Source organism: Mus pahari, chromosome 5 (genome assembly GCF_900095145.1).
Source record: "Mus pahari chromosome 5, PAHARI_EIJ_v1.1, whole genome shotgun sequence".
NCBI classification, from domain to species: domain Eukaryota; kingdom Metazoa; phylum Chordata; class Mammalia; order Rodentia; family Muridae; genus Mus; species Mus pahari.
In genome coordinates, this window is record NC_034594.1 from 137968255 (window position 1) to 137992449 (window position 24195).

The window sequence follows — 24195 nt, forward strand, 5'->3', positions numbered from 1 at the left end:
GTAACTCCTCTCCCCCCCTCCCTGTCTTCTTTTCTAGCTACTACGCTGTCCTGTATCCAATGGTGTACCCCATGAAGATCACAGGGAACCGAGCTGTGATGGCTCTCGTCTACATCTGGCTCCACTCTCTCATTGGCTGTCTGCCGCCCCTATTTGGCTGGTCATCGGTGGAGTTTGATGAGTTCAAGTGGATGTGTGTGGCCGCGTGGCACCGGGAACCGGGCTACACCATCTTCTGGCAGATCTGGTGTGCCCTGTTTCCCTTTCTCATCATGCTAGTATGCTACGGTTTCATCTTCCGGGTAGCTAGGGTCAAGGCCCGAAAGGTGCACTGTGGCACGGTGGTCACTGTGGAGGAGGACTCCCAGAGGAGCGGGAGGAAGAATTCTAGTACCTCCACCTCTTCCTCCGGCAGTAGGAGGAATGCCCTTCAGGGAGTGGTCTATTCAGCTAACCAGTGCAAAGCCCTCATTACCATCCTAGTGGTCATTGGTGCCTTCATGGTCACCTGGGGCCCCTACATGGTTGTCATTACCTCAGAAGCACTCTGGGGGAAGAACTATGTCTCCCCAACCCTGGAGACTTGGGCCACATGGCTTTCCTTTACCAGTGCCATCTGTCACCCTCTGATCTACGGACTCTGGAACAAGACTGTGCGCAAGGAGCTGCTGGGCATGTGCTTTGGGGACCGTTATTACCGGGAACCCTTTGTGCAGCGACAGAGGACCTCCAGGCTCTTCAGCATTTCCAACAGGATCACAGGTAACTAGGAAAAAGATCCTCACACCCCAGGCAGATGTCACCCAGGGTCCTTCCCAGTAGCTAAGGGCAGCGTCAGGGTGACATAGTCATGGTCTCAAGGCTCAAGGCTCAAGGAACAGAATTCCTGTTGTGAAGAGCCACACCGGAGTAGCCATAGTGTCTCCCACACTGCTTTCTACCACTTAGCTGTGGAAGGAGCTTGCTGAGGAGGAGGTCAGAATAGCCCCAGTACCCATCCCTGGAGAATGAGACAGGGGACCTTGTGTTTTGTTTTTGTTTTGTTTTGTTTTGTTATTTTGTTTTTTTGTTTGTTTTTGTTTTCGAGACGGAGTTTCTCTGTGTAGCCCTGGCTGTCTTGGAACTCACTCTGTAGACCAGGCTGGCCTCGAACTCAGAAATTCACCTGCCTCTACCTCCTAAGTGCTGGGATTAAAGGTGTGTGCCACCACGCCTGGTGACCTTGTGATTTGGAAGTTGATTTTTCTGGAACTATAGCCGGGGGCCTCATGGTCTGGAGGGGATAGCCAGGAGGAATCTGAGCCTTGGGCCGGGCTGCCTTCTCCCTTGGTAAACAGTTTCCTTCAGTGTTGCCTCCCTCTGATGGTCTTTCCAAACCTTACTGGATCACTCAGCCTGTCCCGCCTCCCAAACTCTTGTCACCTTGAGCTTCCCCTCCAGGTCAGTGGTTTCTTCTGATAGTCCCTGGTAATCTTTTTTGTGGGTATGTGTATAGGGGAATGCACCAGTGCCAAACTATAGCCTTCTTTCAGTGTGTCATTGTCCTGTGTTCAAGGCTACTCTATCTGGAGGGACACACTCATGTCTCACACACACACACACACACACACACACATGCACGCACGCTTCCAGCAACCTAGAGGAGTTACATTAATCAGAGGTTAGATGCTTTTCAGTTTTTTTCTTCTCATATAATTTCAGGTTTAGAAGAGTTGGAAACATAATATGGGGGAGCCTCCCGTAGTGTTATCAACCTACGTAACTGCAGTAAGACACGGGCCCTAGAGCCCCACGCACGTGTACCCTAGCCTCACACAGACACGTGTACCCTAGCCTCACACAGACACGTCTATGAAGGGTTGGTCAGGCCCTTTGTAGAGTGTCCCTGAGAATCTGGTGCTGGGAATGAGATGGGATATTTTGGACCAGAATGCTGCAGGACTGGTGGGATCCTGTTCATGCATCTGGTTAGGGACGCAAGAGTCAGCTATCTTATTACTGGCTGAGTCACCTTGACCTCTTGCTTCGGGTGTGGTCTGTCAGCCTTCTGCCTCCACTGCGGATTCCACTGTAATTAGCATGCAAGCCGGAGGAGATGCTTTGAGACTGGAAATAGCCTCTTTTTCCTTGAGCTTTGACACCCCCGACTAGCATGCCCTGGTGCGACCCCCCCCCCCCCAGCATGCTAGCATGCCCTGGTGCATCTTGCTCACCACAGGCGTGGTTCTGTCGCTCTGGAGGGAGCATGGTTGGGATTTTAGAGGCACTCTGAGGAAGACATCACCCAGCTAGGCTATTGGAAGGAGATTCCAAGTGCACCTCCTTCAGCCCGTAGCTCCCACTTCTTGCCAGACCTAGTTAGTTTCTCTTCTCAGGAAACAGATCCCTTCACCTTCACCCTCAAGAGAGCAAAAGACCTGACCCCTTTTGCCTATGAACACTCAGGGCCGGAGATGACAAGAGGCTCTGTCCGTGTGCCTGTGACAAACATCGGCTAGCTGACTTACCTTGTGGACTGGTGGAGAACTATTCCTGGATAGGGGAGACCATCTCCGTGTCTCCATTAGTCTCAAGTGCCCGCCCCTTGCCACTTACAAACTCACGCTCCCACGTGTGACCTGTGAGCCGGAAGGTACATCCAGTGCTTGGCTCCATTCTGTTGGTGCTTATTGGCTCAGATTTTATAATAACTTATCTTCTTGGCAAGAGCGTGATGTATGCTTTCCGTTCTGCTGAAACTAAGGAAGAAGAAGGAAAACAGCCAGGGCAGGGGATGAGAAAGGAAAGGGTCGAGAGAGCAAAACAAAGCCTCTAGGGCATGGCCACGGTTTACAGTGCGAACTGTTGGGTTGCCCTGGAAGGGACTAGCAAGCTGTGGGAGCGGCAGAAAGCTCCAGTTGTGGCTGGGCTGGCAAACCCAAAGCCATTGGTGGTCTGAGGCTTGTCCAGGAAAAAGCAGCCTTGTGGGCTGACGGGTTCTGAATCCTTGGCTTCTCCAGAGCTGGGCATGGGGAGTGGCTATTGCTCTTCTCTGAGGGCCTTGACTGGAGGGGACCGGTCAACCACATTAGTACCTTAGGGACTAGGGAGCAAGATACAATATGGCTCTATCCCAGGTACACACTCATGGCCATCCAAGCCAAGAATACCCACCCCCTTCCTGATCATCTTCCGTCGGAGGGGCAACCCTGAACTTCGGTGCAAAGAAAGTCCTCTGTCTCAGTCAGGCTCACCAGAATCACCCCCTGCACACAGGGCTTTGAAATGCAACTGATTCCTAAGCCCAGGTTACCTCCCTTACCGTCAATCTGCTTTCAAACTTGCTCTTTACAGTTGGGGAAGGTAAATGCCCTAGTATTCACAGGGGGTACAGAAGATGGCTGACACGACGGAATGGTTTTGTATGATTTCATTTGTGCAGCATATGGAAAGCTGACACCTAAGAAGTCAGGAGGCAGAATTATTATTGTTCCTGAGACTTGCAAAGGCAGAAACAGAATCCTGCGCATGCCCAGAACATCCCAAGCGCACCACAGCAGTGACTTCGTGCAGAGCCTAATTCACTCATAAGCACTGGATTTTAGGGCGTGGTGGCGCACGCCTTTAATCCCAGCACTCGGGAGGCAGAGGCAGGTGGATTTCTGAGTTCGAGGCCAGCCTGGTCTACAAAGTGAGTTCCAGGACAGCCAGGGGTAAACAGAGAAACCCTGTCTCGAAAAACTAAAAAAAAAAAAAAAAAAAAACCACTGGATTTTACTTTTCTTAGTCTGTCCACCTCAGACTCAAGTTCTCTGGGACACCGGCTGTCACTGAGCCACCAAGCCCTTTTGCTTTTGAGGTCCCCTTAGCAGATCTCCAAGGTTGGTGGGCGGGGTTTCTGTAGGAATAGGAATCTCCTGGGCACCTGGAGGCTGCTAGGGGAGCCCCACCTCAAGGTGGGTGGGGCGCCATGGAGTGGAGGTTGGTGAGCTGAGTACTGAACTAATGCTGAACGGTAGCACAAACCTGAAACAGGGATGAAAGAAAAGGCCGCAGGATAAAGGGCCAGAAGGAAACATTCCTTCTGCTCAGAGCCCCTGCGTCTCAGATGTGGAAGTGCCTTCTACCTGGTGCATGAACACACCTGGTCCCTGGGCCTAGCCTTCTGTATGTTTTTGTTGGAAGGGTTAGATGTGTCCCATTCCCGTGGGAAATGGTGGTGTTCTGTGGAATCTCAGAGTAGCTGTGTCTACTCTTTGGAGGGAAATGCTTCGCAGCCGAGCCACAGCGGTCTGGCTCGAAGGATCGTTCTCACTAGAGGATACCAAAACACGAGTTCTTGGCTTTGTGCTGCTACCTCAGAGCTGGTATCCAAACACATTGTGGTTGCCACCGTCCCAGTTGGCAAGAGATGGCCCTGAGGGGCTCCACTTCTTGAATCAGGCTCTCTATTGAACATAGTTATGCTCAGAGGCCGTGTCAGAAGGGATAAGCAGGTTCAGGGAGACTTTGGGATCTTCTCTAGTTTCAGCCCTGTAACCAACCCCAAGCAAACTGACAGCTGCTTATGTGAATGGTTCTGAGGTGGCTGTGCCATGTGTCACCTTACCCCCGCCATTCCCTCCTTGCTCTCAGGAAGAAAGGGAAGAGTGTATAGTTTACCACCTTGAACTCTCAGAAATACCAGGATTTAATTAAAGAGGAATCTTTCTCCTATCTTAGAGTATATTGCAGGAGAACATTGTTCTCTATGGTAGGCCATTATCTTAGTCCGATTTCTATTACTGTTTCAAAGTGATGGAGACTGCGCAGTTTATAGTGAGCAGTGATTTATATTCAGAAGGTGTTGAGCAATTGTGCTACTTTTTTTTTTTTAAAGAAGATTTATTTGTTTATTTTATATATAAGTACCCTGTAGCTGTCTTCAGATACACCAGAAGAGGGCATCAGATCTCATTACAGATGGTTGTGAGCCACCATGTGGTTGCTGGGATTTGAATTCAAGACCTCTGGAAGAGTATTCCGTGCTCTTAACTGCTGAGCCATCTCTCCAGCCCCCATCAGAGGATCTTTTAAGGGGCATATTCAACCATAGTGCCCATTAAATCTATTAGGCTATTTATACTTGGCTTAAGATTTTTGGAAGGCTAGAAATCTCTGTTCCATCTTCCTTCCTTCCCCCAGCCAGAGTTTCAGGTGTAGCTCTGGCTACCCTGAAACTAACTCTAGACCAGGCTGGTCTTGAACTCACGGAGACCCGTGAGTTCTGTCTAGCCTCCCTAGTGCTGGGACTGAAGGTCTGCACCGCTATGCTTGGCCTAGGTAGTCTTAAAAGCACAGCACTACCATCTGCTGGGCTTTTGTCTGTGCCATCCCATAACAGGAGGGAGTCAGGGGAGGGCAAGACCAGAGAGCAGAAGGCCAAATTCATGAGTAAACCGAGACCATTCTGTTCCTTCTGCTCCTCCTTCTCCTCCTCTTCTTCCTCTTTCTCTTATTCCTTCTCCTCCTCCCTCCCCCTTTCTCCCTCTTTTTCTCCTCTTCGTTTATTTGCTTTCATTTTTTGACTGTGAATATGAGTGTCTCGCCTGCATGTATGTGTGTGTATGCTGTACGCCTGCGCGGCACTGTCAGAGACTAGATGAGGGCATCAGATCCCTTGGCACTGGGATTTCAGAAGGTATTGAGCCACAGTGTGTATGCTGGGAACCAAACCTAGACTCTCTGCAAGAGTAGCAAAGTGCTCTTAAGCTCTGGGCCACCTCTCCAGCCTCATGGTTGTTCTTAAGGTGACTGACCTCTTCTGTGATAACAGCATTAGTGCATTCATTAGGCCCCACCTTTCAACACTGTTGCCTTGGGGATTAAGTTCCCAGCAGAGGAAATTTTCAGGGGCACATTCAATCATAGTGCCCATTAAATCTATTAGGTTTGTTTGTAATTTCTAAGCTTTTTTTTTTTTTTACTCCCCAGATACTATACATAGGATAGCTCTTATTAAAGATCTTTATCTTCATATATTTTTCAATAATCCTCCAGCTCTTCACAGATTTTTTTTTGAACTTTACTATGTACCCAGTTAATGACTTTTCTTTAAGATCTTTGTTGTCTTTTTTTTTTTTTTTAGAATTATTAATTTATTTTAGGTATATGAGTATACTGTAGGTATCTTCAGACACACCAGAAGAGGGCATCAGCTCCCTTTACAGATGGTTGTGAGCCACCGTGTGGTTGCTGGGAATTGAACTCAGGACCTCTGGAAGAGCAGTCAGTGCTCTTAACCTCTGAGTGATCTCTCCAGCCCTATTGTCTCCTCTTCGAACTTACCCCCCAGTCCCACTTTTTCTTCTATGTCTGTCATGCTATGTCTGTCATGCTGGGGACTTTTCTTAGCTGTGTAGAGGTCCTGTCATCCCTTTAGCTGGGAAGCCTCTGGTGAGGTGGGGCCAGCAGGCTTCCATGTTGTGGTGTGAACTGGATGCGTCATCCCACAGGCGCCCGGTTCTCAGAGCCCACACAGCTTTCTTGGCTGACTTTCCAGAGGAGAGTGCTCCTGTAACCTCTCAGTGGCCTGGCCTCTGCCCCGGGTGGGCGGCTTCTCAGTGCTACAGCCTCTGCTTCACTCCCTCTGCTCCTCCGACATGGGGAGGGGGTGTTGAGGCTTAGGCAGGAAGAGCTGGGGCGGGGTCCAGATGCTTTGAGATGGTCAGTGGCGCCCACCACTGGGCAATCTCCCAGTCCTGAGGCTCCCTTGGTGAGAAGGAGGCTCTTTCTAGTCCCCCGCATGAACCTCAGTTCTCTTTCCCAGGCCACTCTGTCTTTATTCTTCTGTTATGGGGATGGCACAGACAAAGACCCATCAGATGACAGATGCCTTTGTCTTTGCACCTTTTCCAGACTCCACTTTTGGGAAGGCTTTTTAACTATTTATGGAAGTTACATTTTCTCCTCACCTGTCTTGGTGTCTGACATGGTCAGGAAGGTTCCCTGTGGGAGAGAAACAAGGGTCAAAATCCGGGGAAAGCACCCAGGGATATCTGTCTTCCAGTGGATCAGGAGCGAGTTTTTCAAGAGACAGAATTCAAAAAGGAGCTGGTGGGTCAGCGGGGCCAGAAGCTGGGAAGGCAGCTGCCTAGCAGGAAGCCCGCCGCCCAGTAGGAAGCCCGCTGCCTGCCAGCCCACCCTAGGAGCCTGGGTTTATTCTACCAATGCCAACTTTGCTTTTCAGACTTGGGCCTGTCCCCACACCTCACGGCGCTCATGGCAGGCGGACAGTCCCTGGGACACAGCAGCAGCACCGGCGACACAGGCTTCAGCTACTCTCAGGATTCAGGTAATGGTTGTACTCTGAAAACCCCCTCGCTTGTGTAAGTTGGCTGTGTTAACTACTGCTGGGAGATCGGCCATTCCCCAAGGACTGTGGAGGACTGTGGAGGGAGGACTGCGGAGGGCGGATTGCGGAGGGCGGTGAAGGACTGTGGAGAGCTATGGTGGACTGTGGAGGACTGCGGAGGAAGGACTGTGGGGGACTGTGGAGGACTGTGGAGGACTGTGAAGGGGGTGTGGTAAGAGGCAGGAGATAGGTTTCCTGCCACGGCCTCTAGCCTTTCAGCTTTCCCACGCCTCTGTTTTCTCCTCTATTAAATGGGCCCATTGGCTCCTTCTTTCTCCCCACCACATGGTTGTAAGGTTGAAAGTACAAGAAAGCCTTTGAAAAGTTAAAATGTGAAAAACCTATGGTTTTACACTAATTATGCTGCCATTGACAGCCCAGGCCCTAAACTCCACCCACTTGTTTCTCAGCTTCCTTCCTGCTATTGGCTTCCTAACATTAGGGCCTGCTCCTTGTGCTTGTGGGGAGCCATGGTGGCCAGATCCTATGTTTGCTGAGTGGTCCTGATTGGGAACAACATGGTCAGAGACAGAAAGTTCTTTTCACCTAATTCGCAGATTGATGTTGGTGAGGCACCTGGCCACATCTGGAGCTGGCGCATGTTAAGGCTCTAGGCCATAGAGGGAGCAATTTCAAATCACCAGACAAGCAACAAGCCAGGCAGTGAACTCCAAGCTCTTCTGTTTCCACATCCCTGGGAACTTTTATCTCTTTGGTTGTGAGTCTTTAAGAGCTGAGCCTTCATTCCAAACCTCACTGGGAGCTTTGGAAAAGTCATCTCTAGGGTAGGAGAGATAGCTGTTAGTGAAATCAGAACCAAGCCCTGGCTCTGGGCAAGGCAGGGCTTAGTGGACAGATATCAGTGACTGGAACTCTACTGTCTTATTGTGGGGAAGCCAACTGGGGAATGGCAGAGACCCGCCTTTCCCTCCGACCACAGAAGAGGGACGCAGGTTGAAGGAGCCTCATGACCCACGGTTCCTAAGACACCATAGACTGTGCAGCCCTCTGGGTACCAGAGGAGAGGACAGCCTCATCAGCCGACTGATGGCCTCATCTAGGTGCCAACCACAAGTCCTATCCCTGTTCCTAGACACTAGTGCCCTAAGGGAAGAGGAAACACAAGCCAAGGCAGAGGTGGTGGTGTGCAGGAGGGACGACCTCAGGTGACATGGGTGCTGTTCCTCAGGTGCTGTCCACAAGTACACTAGATTATCTGGTCAGCCGATGGTGTGGCAGCTCCTCCCCCGTCCGTGAAACCCTAGGATGGATGACACACACATGCTGTTTGTAGGCATCTGCTTCAGGACAGGCAGCTGGACATGCTTGTGGCATTAAAGGGTGGGGCCAGGTCATCAGTGACCTGGGAAGAGGCCTTGGTGTCTGTAGGTACATGTACATCCTCTGCCCGCCATAGGGACGGATGTGATGCTGTTGGAAGATGGCACTTCTGAGGACAACCTTCCCCAGCACTGCACTTGCCCACCCAAGAGGAGGAGCTCCGTGACATTTGAGGATGAAGTGGAACAGATCAAAGGTTGGTTTATGGCAGTGTCTCAGTCGACATGTGGGCAAGGAGGGGATCCTAGCCTCATCCTTACCACAGAACATGCTAAGGCTTCATCGCCTCTGCCTCCTTCCCATCACTGCAGACCCACTAGGGACACTTGAGTCTTGAATTCTGAGGCATCTGACTCACAGCAAGCAGCATCCAAGGTGGGACAAATGCAGCTGTAGACACACACACACACACACACACACACATGCACGCACATGCACGCACACATGCATTCACACACACAGTCATACATACAAACACATACAAACACAGTCACATATACATACATACACTCATACGCAGTCACATACACACATACATGTACACACACACACATGCACACACACATGCATGCATGCACGTACACAGTCATACATACAGACACATACAAACACACACAGCCACATATACATACATACACTCATACACAGTCACATACACACATATACATACACTCAGACACACACACAGTCACATATACAATACACATACACACACTCAGACACACATACACATAGACACACAGTCACATACACATACAAACTCACACATAGACACACATAAAGAGCAGATACTATGAACACACACACACACAGCATGGACACACATACACACAGACATACACAGGCACGCACACAGTTGCAGTCAAACACACAGATACACACAGAGACAGTCATAGAGAGACAGAGAACTCAAAAACTCAAAACAATTCGCATCTTTCTCAGGAACTAGCCTGATTGGATTAAATAGTTTCCGTGCCCCACACAGTAGTTCACAGTAGTTGCTCCCCTTTATGGATGGTATCCAGTTATAAATCTGAACCTGTCCTATCAGCCCGCCCCCTCTGATGGACAGTGGGAATGTGGCCGGGTGTGTGGAGGCCTTGCTGCCATCCTGATGAATGACCCTGGAACCTGCAGGGACAGGAGCCTGCTGACTGGGCTTTCCTGCTTCATCTGTTAACACAGAGCATCCTTGATGCTTTGGGACCTGGGGCTAGTTTCCACTCCAGACAAGCCAAGAGGAGCCACTCCCGTGTAGGAGTCTCTTTTTCTCCCGTCTCCAGGTGAGAACAGCCAGTGGTATAATGAACCTTGAGTCTGCTGGAGTCAGGGGCTTTAAGGTGTAAATGCTGAGTATGCAAATAAGTCTCCCTCTGCCTGCTCCATTCCCTTGCAGAGTGAGGGGAGAGGTGGTAGAGGAGCTCAGAGAGGATGGTAAATAATTATATACTTCTCTGGCAAAGCAGACTGAATACAGAGCTAGCCAGCAGCTTTGAGAGTTTACATTACCCTTCTGCTGGACAATGAGTCCATCTCCTTCCCAGACCTCTCACACAGATCCCAGCCTGCCCCTTTGTGTCCTAGGGGTGGGCTGGAAGCGCCCTCTGCTGGTTGGGTGCTGAGAGCAAGGTGCTAGAGCAGGGGAGGGAGCAGGCTGGGGCTGCTAAGGTCTTCACTTCCTTCCTGGAGAGTGGGGCATAAACTGCCTGTTCTCCAGAAAACATAAGGGGATAAGGTCCCCCAGATGTCCCGAGAGCTTGGGCAGTGAGGTCTGTGACACAGTGCTCAGGTTTGGTCATTAGGCGCCACCTCAGTTCCTCTTTCCCATTCAGTGTAGTGTCAGGGCTCCTAATCCTTCACAGGATTGTTGACATCACTGCCAAACATGAGGCTTTCTACAGTGAGGGAGGCTCTGAGGGAAATGGAGAGGAGACATGGCCTTTGAGTCTGTGCAAGCTTACAGCCTCAGCTGTTCAACCCAGGAGCTACAAGAGGAAAATTCTATTGAAGATGTAAAAGCTAAAACATTTGTGGAAGAATTTACTCATTCATTCGTCACATGTGAATTTCTTCTCTTTATAGTCAAGGAAACTAAACTAGAAAATGTCTGGCATTTCTCAGGTAGTAAATTGTGAAGTCCAAAATTTTAGCCTGGGGACTCTGATGTCAAAATCTATACCTGTAATCTCCGCTTGTCTCTTCTCTCTGGAGTAACCAGCCAGCAGAGGCCATATCCCTTTTTCGCTAACCTTCCTTTCTGCCTTCTCCCACAGAGGCTGCCAAGAACTCTCTTCTTCATGTGAAAGCCGAAGTACACAAATCCTTGGACAGTTATGCAGCCAGCTTGGCTAAAGCCATTGAGGCTGAAGCCAAAATCAACTTATTTGGGGAGGAGGCTCTGCCAGGGGTCTTGTTCACAGCACGGACTGTCCCTGGGGCTAGCTTTGGGGGCCGTCGAGGCAGCAGGACTCTTGTGAATCAGAGGCTGCAGCTACAGAGCATCAAAGAAGGGAATGTCTTAGCTGCAGAACAGAGATGAAGGCTTCAGAGGGGAGTGGGGCCACAACGGAGCTACTGGTACTGGTGCCTGTGCCAAGACCCTGGAACATGTCACCACTCAGAGAAGGCCAGACGCTGGGAAGGAAACATCTGGTATGCAGCCAGTAGGATTGAAAGTACTGTCTCCACTCTGACTTCAGTTGTCTTCTGTAAAGCACATGTGGGCTGCTTCAGGGCCCCTGGGATGGAGCGAGGCTTCCAAAGCACACGTTAGAAGCAGATGGAGATGTGGCTGGGGTTTCAGGAGGACTACAGAGGGTGGATGTGAAAGGGAAGCCACCATGTGGCTCTTGTCTTCACCGGGATCCAGCTGCTGTAGCTGTCCCTGGTCTCAGTGAGGCCTCTAGAGGCAATCCCTACTCTGTGCACCTCATGGGGACAGAACGGCTCACCCTAGCACTGTCAGACCATCTGGGGGCTCTGTGTGGTTGATCCAGGCAGCGTGGGACCACAAGTACTAGACTAAATGCAAAAATAGTCCAGAGAGCACCCAGGAGTACAGCACCCTACATAGACACCCTATATCTACTGCCCTAGTTAGGACTTGGTCTTCGGTAGCACCTGCTGCTGGCCAATAGAAATAGCCCACAGGCCACCTAAGATGTGGCCACCCCACCCACTTCCTTGTTGACAGAATTATTATTATTATTATTATTATTATTATTATTATTATTAGAAAAGAAGGGAGAAACCACTATAAAAGACAAGGGTGAATACCAAGCACTTCATTTCCAGAATAATAAAACCAGGAGGTTAGGGCTTATCACTAAGCCTGGGACTGTGAGGTCATGCGCAGATGGGAAAAACTTGGGGGAAATCCCTCCCACGGGAGATATAGGAGATGTTTGAGTGACTGGAAAACACAGTTGGCCTCACTTTCCAGAGGCAATTGTGACTGTCATCACAAGTTTAGGGCTGGCACAAGGTAGAAAGGGCAATGGACCCGAGTTCATAGCCTGGGTTCTTGACCCAGCTTAGCCTTTGTCTGCATGTCATCTGGGACATCCTGTCCTGTCGCTAGGCCATTTGGAGAAAAGAAAGGTATGAGTTGGAATAAGCAGCCTCTATGATAATTCCAGCTCTAACCTTGGATGTCTTCTGAATCTGTAATTTAAGAGATGAGGACACACAGAACATGACTGGCAGGCGACCCAGGATCTGTATACTGGGTGTGCCCAGTGAGCACAGGAAGAACACCTGCATACTCTGGCCCTTGCCTTTGTGCTGTTTGGCCGATTAGGGCAGTCCTAACTGCCGACTACTGAGATGTGGGTATGAAGAGGATGCCACAGCTGAGGCAGGTGTGGGACAGTGGGTGGGGTTTGTTGGCTTGGACTCCTTGCTCTTTGAGCTAGAACGTGTTTGGGCTTTGAGTGCTTGCTGTGGGGGTTTGTAAGAAGATCTTTTCTGCTGCTCTTAAGCCTGGGTGCTTTAGATAAGTGATGAGCAGGGCTGTCCACCACGCCGAGCAGAGGAAGAGTCTAAGACCGGAGGCAGCCATGGTGTGGTTTGCTTTTCAAGTGTTTCCTGGGGGCTACCTGGCTCCTGGTGTGGCAGTGCCTTGCCTGTGGCTCCTGAGGCTTGGCTTGCCCCTCTGGGTGCTTGTCACCTACTCCAGGTCAGTTGTGCAGGGGAGGACGGGTCCTGCTCTTCTTGCAGCCCCTGTCTTCTCTCTGTATTCTGTTCTCCTTTTCTAGTACTTGCCTAGTGCCTGGAGGGACCCTATTCCCAATTACCCAGTATGCACCAAAGTGGAGCATGCCCCTTAGGTACTGGTTGTCAGTCAGTACAATGGATTGGCTTAAGACTCAAAGGATAGAGACTCTTTTCTGATTGCCCTGGGCTAGGCTTTATGCAAAGGATGCTGAGACCTCTAACACCAGGAGTCTCTGGTATTCAAGAGGAGGTATGACCTCCCTTTTAAAGGATTGGAAGCCTGCTCATCTGCCTAACACTGGATCTGTCAGCACTTCACCAAGCACCATTACCAGAGAGGAGAGGAGAGCACAGGTGTCCAGATGCTGATGCTGTGGGGGAATGTAGAGCATCAGCAGAGATGACAAAGCTGTGGCTACTCAGGGTCTGAGTATTCCAGCTAGGGTGCTGTGGTTGAGCCAGCAAAGCAGGTGACCATCTGGACTCTGTCTGGGGGGATTTTTAGGAGCCAGAACCATGGTTTTGCATATTCAGGGATTCTGGTTTGCCCAAGTGAGCTAGAGAGAAGTGGACTGGGGAGAGAGGGAGAGGTTGGTCCTTATAGTCTCTTGTCCTCGTTGGAGGACTCCTGCCTTTTGTGCAGAAGCCCATCAACCCGATTAAGCCCTGGAATGTAATGGCAAAACCTGCTGCAAATTACCTTGTAGTGGCAGGCCTGAGACCTTCCCAGGGGAACCATAGGGAGTGGTAGGTGGGACATTTGGTCACTTGTTTTGCTTTAAATACCTCAGTCCTTCTGATTCTGACAAGATCACTTCTAGGGCCGTGGCCCACCTCTGCTGCTGCTTTACCAAGACTTTATCCTTGTCTTGGTTCCTGTGCTGTATTCCAGATGCCAGCCGTGTGACCTGCTGCATCCAAAAAGGCACCAGGTCCAGCACTGTAGTGTACACAGCTCAGCACCTTGCTTTTCCCAGGCCAGACAACCCAAATGGGAGTTCAAGACCTTAGCCCTTAGATGGCAGCAGTATTGTTGTGGAGAGGAAAAAACAAACACAAGAACAAAACATGGTGGCTTGTCCCTGAGCCCTGCCATAACTACAAGTCCCTAGCCTTGTAGCTGATTCTTACCTTATATATGCGACCTCTGTTGAAGTTCACAGGAACTATCTGTACTGGGTTGTGCGATCTTAAATCACTGCACCATGGCCCATGGGTGCTAATGTTCATAGATTTCTCATTTGTGTAACTGATTCCATCTTTCAGCCAAGAGTTAAACCATCCCCCCCAGGACAAACTCAGTATTAGCAACAGACCACTGTAGTTTGGGACTAGACAAGAGGCAGAAAATAATGTTGATACAGAGAGAGGGCTCAGTGGTCTGTTGAGATGGAATAATTAGGAGTGCTTTTTCAAACAGACAATGTGCTCCTTAGCCTTGCAGATTAGGGAGACATTCCTCAATGAATCATGAGATGAACTCAGGATACATGTCCAGCCTCATTTCATACCTCCTGCCTGTGGGGAAGGAATAGTGAGGGTGATGTGGCTGAACAAGAGGGGGCCACTGTGTGCTTCACTTTAAAACGCCTAAGAGCCCATTAGGTGCTAGGCACTAATTGAAGACTTCAAATGCACCATTTCCCTTTGCTTCAGGCAGGTGGGATACAGTAGGGATGGTACAGGTGTGTGATGGCTGTGGGTTGAGATTTCAGCTTGCTAATTAACTAGCTAGGTGTTCGGGGGCAAATTACTCTCTATTCTTGCATCTGTAAAATGAAGTTTTGTAATCTACTTTTATATAGGGACACAGAATCCAAGGATAATACTGCCTGCATGGGGTGCTTGGCAGAGGACAGAAATGCTAGTGGTGCATCCAGCACAGGACATAGGTGCAGGGAGACCTGAGCCACTGGCCTTGCTTCTCAGTGTGTCTAATGGGGCCAACTCCTTTCTGTTTTACAGGGATCTCTAATACCAGGAACCTTCAAAAGACATGTTATCCAATTCAGGATAATTATGTTGAGGGTTGTTGCCTGGGGACTTATTTCCTATTCAGTACAAAAGGGCTTAATGGAAGTGAAGGAATTCTGACAAGAGGCAGACAATAGAGAGGAGGTTGGAAAAGCTGAGTAGGATCTGGAATGCAAGAGGTTAGTAGGAACAGAAACGGGCAGTCTTCATTCCCCATGAATGGCCTGATTGCACACAAGTATTTCTACATTACTCTGAATTAAAGATGATCTGTAGAATCCCAAAGGACATCAAACAACGTTGACCTTCCTTATACCCAAAAAGAATGTCTTACCCCACCCCAATGCCATTAGGTGCTGAGGACTGCTCTGTCCAGCAGTGACAAGTGTCTGGCTCCCAGTTCCCAGAGCTCTTGTCTTCCAAGCCCTGGTGGAAGATGTAGAGGATGGATAGGTGTCCATGCCATTCCCTAGAGTGTTAAGAACCAGAGGAAGCCTGGCGATGAAGTAAGTGAGTTATGACATGAACCACAGGAACATGGATGTGGCCAGCCATGAATGGCTACAAGGAGGGACAGGCAGGTACTGTTCTGTGGGTTGGGGAGAGAGACGATGAGAATCCAGGAAGACCATAGAAAAGCTGTGTCTTAAAATGAGCTCAGGGCCAAATCACTACGTCTTGGTCATGAGGCTGAGAGAAGATCAAGCCCGTAGCCCAAGGAGAGTGAGGCACAGGTTGGTTAAAGGTCATCCTTAGCAGAGTGGGCCAGTTGGGTTTTATTAGATAAGAAACAAGGAGCTCCAGACCCCTGTCCCCTGGACTCCCCCCCCCCAAAAGTCCCAATGTCAGGTGATCATCTATTGGAAAGAATTCAAAGCACAAACACTGATCTGCACAAGAATACCACAAGCACAATTCTGGTCAATGTAAATTGCATTTATTTAAAATGAATTTTTAAAAGCAGTATTAATGGCTTAGGAGACAGCAGTCACTTCTGGTTTTCCTTCTGACACCATTTGAAACACCAAAAATCACAAACGAGCCAGTTCTTCCCAAAGACCATGCTAAGTGTGGTAGAAAGCCTGTACGCCTAGGAATGGATCTACTGGTGGAATAGGCATGCTTACAAATGTCCTGTGTTCTGTTCTGATGATGATGTATACCTGAAGGAAGACATGGTTAAAAACCAACTTCAAAAATAAAAACCCAACCTAATCCTGACATATATTTAACTTGAAGTTTTGGATGGTGTTTTTGAGTATAAAATTGTCTGGGTTATTATATGTAAATCAGTATTTATGAATAAGTAAAAGTATTTAGACTAGTTTTGTTTACCTGATTAAATGTTTTTGGAATGTGTGTATCTGTAAATTGTTAGTTTGTACTTGGACTTGTGGTCTATGGACATTTCTGGGTGCCTGTCCCTCCCCCCCAACTTTCTATAGCCCTATTCCTATGTCACCTCCCTACAGGCTAAAAAGAGGACTGAATATCGAGGAGAAACTTATTGCAGAATTGGGAGTGAGCATCGCCATATTAAAGTCACTTGGGTGGATCCAGTGATACAGTTAAATTTCCCAAGGCAGTTAAACTCAAGAAGCATTGGGTTACAAGACGGTTGCATACTATATTCAAGACACTCTAAGCCTGCTTTTTCTATTTTATTGTAGCCCAGGCTGTCTTCAAACTCACAGAAATCATCCTGCCTCTGCCTCCCAAGTTCTGGGATCAAAGGTGTGCGCCATCCTGTCCAGCTAGCTTTAAGCCTGGTTTTTAAGAGGTTTAATGAACTAGTGCTTTTTCATCTACCTCCCTACCTCTCCAGTCTTCCTTTCATATCAAAGATACTGAGGAGCAGATTGTACATAAACACAGCCACCCCTGCACAAAGCACATCCTTTATCTTTTCCCTTCCTTTGCTTATCCCGACGCCATCTTTTTTTCTGAGTGTGTGGGAGAACTTTAGGGCCAGTCTCCTCTCTGCCACTCCACTCTCTCTCCACTGAATCCTGAAGTGACCAGGACAAAATTTTGTCTTTGCTATATTTCCTTAACTATTTGTCTAGCTGGCCTACTCCAGGAAAATGAACAGAACACACACAGTTCCCATATCTCCATCAGTATACACGGACAGTGTAGACACTTGCTCTGGCTTTGTTCTGATCTTTGCCTAGCAATTATCCTTTGACCCGAGTCTTCCAGCACCCTTTGCCCTTTAGCAAATCCATGCTGCTGGCCTAATGTCACCCCTACTTTCCATGACAAAGCTATCTGTCTTCTGCCAGCAGCAGGTGCTCTTGAGTTTGCAGCCATCTTGTGGGTAAGAGGTCCATGTTCCCCATAGAAATGCCTGTTGCTGCATCTTCATGATGGTTCATGGCCCAGCTGGAGAAAGTTTATGTCTTCCTCTCAGTATCTGGTTCAGTCATTTCTTTTGGCAGGATATTTAGGTCATAGAAAATAACTGGAACAGTTAAGCCACCTGCTAATTAAACCAAAAGCAAACTGCTTTTAACGAGTAGTAGTTGGCACAGCAAACACACTAAAAGCACCAACAGAGGGCCCCGTGCTTGAGATGACTGTGGCAGACTATCACATCTGCTCTGGCTCTGGCTTTTCATCTATCAGGCAGCTCTGCAGGGTCTGGAAGCCGCTTCCAGATGTGGTCCATAGCTAGAGTTCAAGGCTGGCACTGAAGGTGATGGATGAGATACAATATGGATCTACAGTTCAGCCTTGAGAACTCCACACTTTCTCTCCAGCATCCGTGTTTTAGTTTTGGTAGTACAGGACTGCTGCGTCAAGATGTGTTCAATGACCAGCCCAAGTAACTTGGTTCATTTTCTTCTCCAACTGCTGGCTGGCAAGGAGGAATAGTGAAGGCAGGTACTGGCTCAACTAAAGGTCACAGAAAAGCTGCTGAGCTGAGTGGCTGTCTTTTGTAAGTGAGACAAATGCCAAGAACTCACTGACTAGAAAACCAAAGACATCTTCTCAAAAAGAGACTCATGTTTTATCCTGCCTATAAGCCAGGAACAGCAAATGCTGTGTGTGCATGCGTGCGAGTGTGTGTGCGTGCGTGTGTGTGACTCCTGTTTTTGAAGTAGTCCTTTTGTAGCACTAAACAACAGGTAGAGCACTCTGCCTGCAGAGGAATTTTTATCTGTAAGGTATCAGGAGGCAGCAACTGCTTCTCTCCCACCTGGCAGCTCTGGCTTCTGGAAGAGGCTGACAGCTATGGATGCGTGTGGGGATGACATTAGAAAGTAATATACCCAATAACCTGGTGCTGAGAAAAGACTTTATTTTTGTAAGTAGGTTGGAGAAATGTACGGATGTAATCAGATTGAGGGAAACACAAACAGACAATGTAGGAGGTGGAAGAGGTTATGTCTACGGAGCAGTTCAGGAAAACACTGTAAGGTATACACAGGCCTGGAGGACTGTCTGAAGTGGAGGTGGATGCTAGAGTCAGCTAACTGATCACAGTAATCAGAAATATGGACAGAGAGGTAGACCAGAAGATAGCACCTTGAGTTTGTGCTAATGTAAATCACCTATTAACTCAGTGACTGATTTGGATGAGGTATCGACGTATCATGAGAAGTAGTTCAAGAAAAGTGAAGAAAAGGGAAGAGAAATGTAAAGGTCCTTTTACATTATCTGGTCACACAGAGGTCAAGGTGGAAATGGCTATTAAATTCAGAAAACAGCAAGCCCTCTTTTGTTAGAGAAATGACTAGAAAATGTGGGTAAAGTAGCAAAGAATTAAATAAAAAGTCAAATTTAGGATATCTTAAAGCAACCAACATCTTTAATTAGAAAGCAACAAACATGCAAATGGCAAGTGTAGAAATTTATTTGAACCAACATTTTCACTACAATGAAAATGACTTTTCAACATTGATCCAAGCTCCCACGTCTGAGGGTTAGGAAGTATTGCACTTTGCTTTTTTTTTTTTTTTTTTTGACTCCATACACTGCAAAAAGTTTCAAAAACATTTTGCTTACTTTGTTTTACACACTCCCAACTCATGCACACACTCATTCCAAACCAATGTTTGGTTATCCCAAAAATGGGGAAGAACTCCAAAAAAACCCCATAGCCTTAAATTGCACTAAAGTTCTGTAAAGAAAAAAAAATATAATAAATGTCGTATACAAATCTCAGAACATCTAAGTGCTTGCCAAGGAGTTCTTTATTCTTCGTCTTCATTTTCATTCTCCTGACCTGAACCTTCCGATCTGTCACCCTCCAGACGGTCTGGAAAACAGACATGAGAATCATACACACTCAAAATCCTTTTAGTATCATAAATAACCCCTAGAACTTCATTTAAAACCATGAAAAATGTTTCTAATTCAAAACTTAAATATGTAAAAATCTATTCACTAGTATATACAGATGTCTTGCTTTGCTTTTGGCTTTTTTTGGAAACAAGATCTTACTATGTAGCCTTGGCTGGCCTGAGACTGGCTTTGTAGACCAGACTGGCCTCTAATTCACAGAGATCTACCCGCCTTGCATTTCTAGGGCTAGGATTAAAGTCATACACCACCAAACCTGGCTACATAAAGGTTTGTTGTTGTTTTTTTTTAAGATTTACTTTTTAATATTTTAAATTATATGTATGTGCACACATGTCCAGGTAGGCATGTGTCTATGAGTGCAGGTGCCTGCTGAGGCTAGAGGCCCTAGAAGCCCTGGAGCTGGTGATACAGGCGGTTGTGAGCTGACTAGAGTCTGTCTGTCTGTCTTCTGGAAGAACAGATTGTACTCTTAACTGAGCCATGCCTCTAGCCCAATATAAGCTTTCAATCTTGCCTCAAGAGGTAATGAAGAATGAAAACATAATACGATATATACAATGCCATATAATTTTAAACATATAAGACCTTGATATATTACATTCTCTTGCAGTGGTTTTCAAACAAGGTTTCTTGGAGGCTAAGTTTTAACTAAGGGGACCTGGAAGTTGATGTAAGAGAGAAAAGCCTGGAGACCATGCTGATGAGTTCAAACTTCTGACACTGTGATTTGATGTCATTTACAAAGTTCACGATCCAAAACAGAGCAATCAGGTTGCAAAAACAAAACAAACACTTTGCCAAAAAAATAAATAAATAAATAAAAAACAAAACAACAACAACAAAAAAACCTCTTACACTGGAAACAGTATTTTCAATGAAATTACGATTTTCCATTGGGCTGAATTCACAGCTATTCTGGGACACATGGCCTGTGGGTCAACCAGTTGGACATACCTGTAAGAGGATTATGTACTTCTGTTTGTAATACTTCTTAAAATTCAATGTCTACTACATTTCAGGAACTGGCTAACCCCGAGATAACAATGGTAACTAAAATAAATGCAGTTTCTTCCCTCAAGGTAAAACCTATCTGGTTCAATATTCAAGTGTACACTATCTGGTTCAATATTCAAGTGTACACATATGCCATATACGTGGAGGCCACTGTACCATGCTCTCCTAGGCTTATCCCATTTGCACCTGCTGTTCCTTTGCTTAGGGCATTTTTGCATAATTCATTAGATCATGCTTCTGCCCAGTACAACTATTAAGCTTTCTGTTAAACTTTCCCAACTTCTCCATGAGCTCCTTCCTCCACATTTTCTGGAAACTCCTTGATGAACCTTACAACTATGATCCTGGTCACACTACTTTTGAACCTGTCTTTCCTGACTAGACTATTAGCTTTTAGACAGCAAAAGTTATATGCATATCTTTCTATCCTCAGGGCTTTTACAGACCTTTCAGTGAAGGTGTTTAGTGTCCTTGGTTTCTGCTGCGCTGGGGAATTCAAACTAGAGCCTCAGGCAGAGTATGTAAGCAAGCACTGTGCCACAGAGCTGTAGCCTGGAGTAAGGTTTACTGAAGGAATGAATGTGAGGTATGAAGATGAGCTGGATCACACCATGGTGTATGAAGACAATGGCATAAAGCCACGGCCACAGGAAGGACAGCATTTAAAACATGTATGACAGGTGCATTTCCCCAAATACTGTGGAAAATATTAAAATAGGTCAGGCTTAAAGATGTCCACAACAGAAGGGCATCGAACATCAGATGGGAGGGGACAGTTTAATTATAGAAACTCTGAGGAGAGGAAGATTTTGGTTTATCATCCAGGGCTAGCATGTCTGAGTAATGGGCTGGCCTCAGGGCTGTACATGAAACCCTGAGTCAAAGGGAATGCAGTTTCAGGTCAGGTTTAATGTTCATCAGGTAATGGCCTGAGCAAATTATTAAAGCCTACTTTAAAGGGTTAATATTGGAGAGACTAGAGATTGCTTAGAGGTTGGGAGGACTTGCTGCTTTTGTAGAAGACCCAGGTTCAGTTCCTATCACCACACGGTGGATCACAACCAACTGTAGCTCCAGTTCTATGGTATCCAACATTTTCTCTTGAACTCCCTTTGTGTTAGGCATGCAGGCAAAATACTCATACCATAAAATAAAGTCTTTAATTTCTTTAATTTTCTTTTATTTGCTGTGTCAGTGGTACATGGCTTTAATACTAGTACTTAGGAGGCAGAGGCAGGTGGATCTCTGTGAATTGAGGCCAGCCTGGTCTACAGAGCAAACTGCAGGACAACTAGGACTACAGAGAAGCCCTCTAAATAAATAAGTGAACAGTTAATATTTGATACAATATAAGTACTCAATAAATGATGCATAATACTCAACACGTGAATGTATTTATGAAGTCAGTGAGAAGTGATAAGCATGTTCAATAATACACACTTTTACTGTTATGAATACAGATTATGCAATTTACTCTGGAATATTGGTTGTAATGATACATAGTTTTCTGATACAAGTCATTGAACCAGAGTTTATCATCTAAAAAACGTATTAAGAGGTTGGAGAGATGGCTCAGTAATTAAGATCACTTATATAACCTGGCTTCAGTTCCCAGCACCCACATAGCAGCTGACCATAGTCTGTAACTTCAGTTCCAGAGTATCTAATACCTTCTTCTGGCTTCTGTGGGCACTGCATACATATAGTACCAGATACACATGAAGGAAAACCCATACACATAAAATAAAGATAATTAAATCTTAAAAAAAATTATTGAAAAGTACACTAATACAACTTTCTTTCTTACCACAGAACATTTGTTATTCACTAGGGCTTTATTGATTTTTTAAAAAATAAATCTATGTTAAAATGTATTTAGCATAACTTTATTCATTGTTTTTGTTAGTGGAGGCAGGATCTCAAGTATCTCAGGCTAGCCTTGAACTTCCTATGTAGCCTAGAGTGACTCTGGACAGCTCTTCCTCCCTCCTCCCTCCACCTCCCTTATGTTTATGGAGTGCCACTACACCCACCCAGCAGTGCACTGTACCCCAAGCATTATGGTGTAGTTCTGTTACAGGAAGATTACCTAAGACAGAGTTCTCAAGTGACTGTGCTTGCATTTTACCATTTTCCAATAAACGAGTTTTATAAGGACATAATTTACAGTGCTAGGTCAAGGGTTCAAAGAAAGAAATCCTAGTTCTAAAGTTGTTGATTTCATTTTTGGACATTAAGAAAATCACATAGATCTCTAAGGCAGGGCTTACTGTTTTCAAATAAAATAATGATTTTAATGATAGAGTAGAAGTTCTTACCAGCTCGGATATGATTCAGTGACGCCAACATCCTCAACATGAAAGAGGCTGGGACAGTAATGGTGTTCCTAGTCTCTTCCAGCATGAGTTCATTTCGAGTTATAACCTATAGCAGTTAACAAGTATGTCAAAGGTGATGATACAGTAATAGCACCTTGGTTCTAAAGATTATGAAAACAGTTCCAAAATTCAGTAAGTCTTAAGAGAAACATTTTTCATTGTTTTTATGTATAAAGTCTATATTTCTGCCTTAAGGTGATTCAACATCAAACAATTACTTGCAGTTAAAAGAAGATCAGAGACCAGCACTTAAAAATTTACATTTGTTGAACTTTAAAATGATGGTTTTCATAATTACCTTATTTAGTTCAAGCATATCTTGTACCTGAACCATATATAGTCCCTTTTATCCTTCCTTGTCCCTCAAGCAAAGTAACAATATACAAAACTCAATATAGAAAACCAGAAGTTTGCCTAGAACAAACACTCTGAGAAAGAAATGAGATCAATTCCATTCACAATAGTATCAACATACATAAATATGTCCAAGAGCCATGAATAAATCTACTCAAAGTAGTGAAACATTGGGCTGGAGAGATGGCTCAGTGGTTAAGAGTACAGACTGTTCTTCCAAAGGTCCTGAGTTCAATTCCCAGCAACCACATGGTGGCTTATAACCACCTGTAATGGGGTCTGATGCCCTCTTCTGCTGTGCCTGAAGATAGAGCTAAGGTGTACTTATATACATAAAAGAAATAAATCTTTTTTTAAAAAAAAAAGAAGTGAAAGATTTCTGTAGTGTCAAAAACCATACACTAGAGAGAGAGCCTTTTAAGCCAACATTGTTGGGAAAACTTGAACTGTCTATGTAGAATGAGATTACCTCCCTAACTCTGCCCCAACTTCAATTCAAATGGATCATTAATGTAAGACTTGACACTATTAGTGTTAGGGGAAACACCATAAGATACAAGCACAGAGAGCAACTTTATGAAAAGAATTCTAATAGTTCAAGAAATAATTCCAACAGTGAACCAATAGAATTTTATCAACTTAAAAGGCTTCTGCACCATTAACATAGTAAAGAGAGAGTCTAGAAAGGGAGAAAAGCTGGGTACATAGTGCATCTAACAGAGAGCAGAAAAAAATTAATTATCAAAAGCCAAACTGTTCAACCAATAAATGGAAAAAATAACTGGACAGAAAGTTCTCAAATAAAATACAAGTGGCCAGGGCTGGTGAGATGGCTCAGTGGGTAAGAGCACCCGACTGCTCTTCTGAAGGTCAGGAGTTCAAATCCCAGCAAACACATGGTGGCTCATAAACATCTGTAACAAGATCTGACTCCCTTTTCTGGAGTGTCTGAAGACAGCTACAGTGTACTTACATATAATAAATAAATAAAAATCTTTAAAAAGAAATACAAGTGGCCAATAAACAGAAAGAAAGTGTTCAATCCCGTCAACCAGCAGGGAGATCACTGCAGAGGGAGCCAGGTGAGGTCACTGCAGTGGAAGCAGGGTGAAGTCACTGCAGTGAGAGCCAGGTGAAGTCACTGCAGTGAGAGCTGGGTGAAGTCACTGCAGAGGGAGCCAGGTGAGGTCACTGCAGTGAGAGCTGGGTGAGGTCACTGCAGTGAGAGCTGGGTGA

At 46.3% G+C, this 24195-nt stretch overlaps 2 protein-coding genes across 6 annotated transcripts in view; one reads left to right on the forward strand and one right to left on the reverse strand.

Annotated features, from left to right (window-relative positions):
- Window positions 1-16261, forward strand: part of Gpr161 (G protein-coupled receptor 161) — a 47017-nt gene extending 30756 nt beyond the window's left edge. The window contains exons 3-6 of the mRNA XM_029539093.1: window positions 38-762; window positions 7208-7312; window positions 8790-8909; window positions 10987-16261. Of these exons, the coding sequence (XP_029394953.1) occupies window positions 38-762; window positions 7208-7312; window positions 8790-8909; window positions 10987-11252 (1216 nt within the window). The 3' untranslated portion in view covers window positions 11253-16261. The remainder of the gene's footprint in view (window positions 1-37; window positions 763-7207; window positions 7313-8789; window positions 8910-10986) is intronic.
- Window positions 16262-18687: 2426 nt separating this feature from the next.
- Window positions 18688-24195, reverse strand: part of Dcaf6 (DDB1 and CUL4 associated factor 6) — a 117850-nt gene continuing 112342 nt past the window's right edge. For 4 of the 5 annotated variants that reach the window (XM_029539254.1, XM_029539251.1, XM_029539252.1 and 1 more), the window contains 2 exons: window positions 22546-22651; window positions 18748-19166 (listed from right to left, as the gene is read on the reverse strand). In XM_029539254.1, the coding sequence (XP_029395114.1) occupies window positions 19102-19166; window positions 22546-22651 (171 nt within the window). In that variant the 3' untranslated portion in view covers window positions 18748-19101. Of the gene's footprint in view, window positions 19167-22545; window positions 22652-24195 lie in introns of all 5 variants that reach the window. The other variant, XM_021198133.2, reaches the window with a different exon arrangement.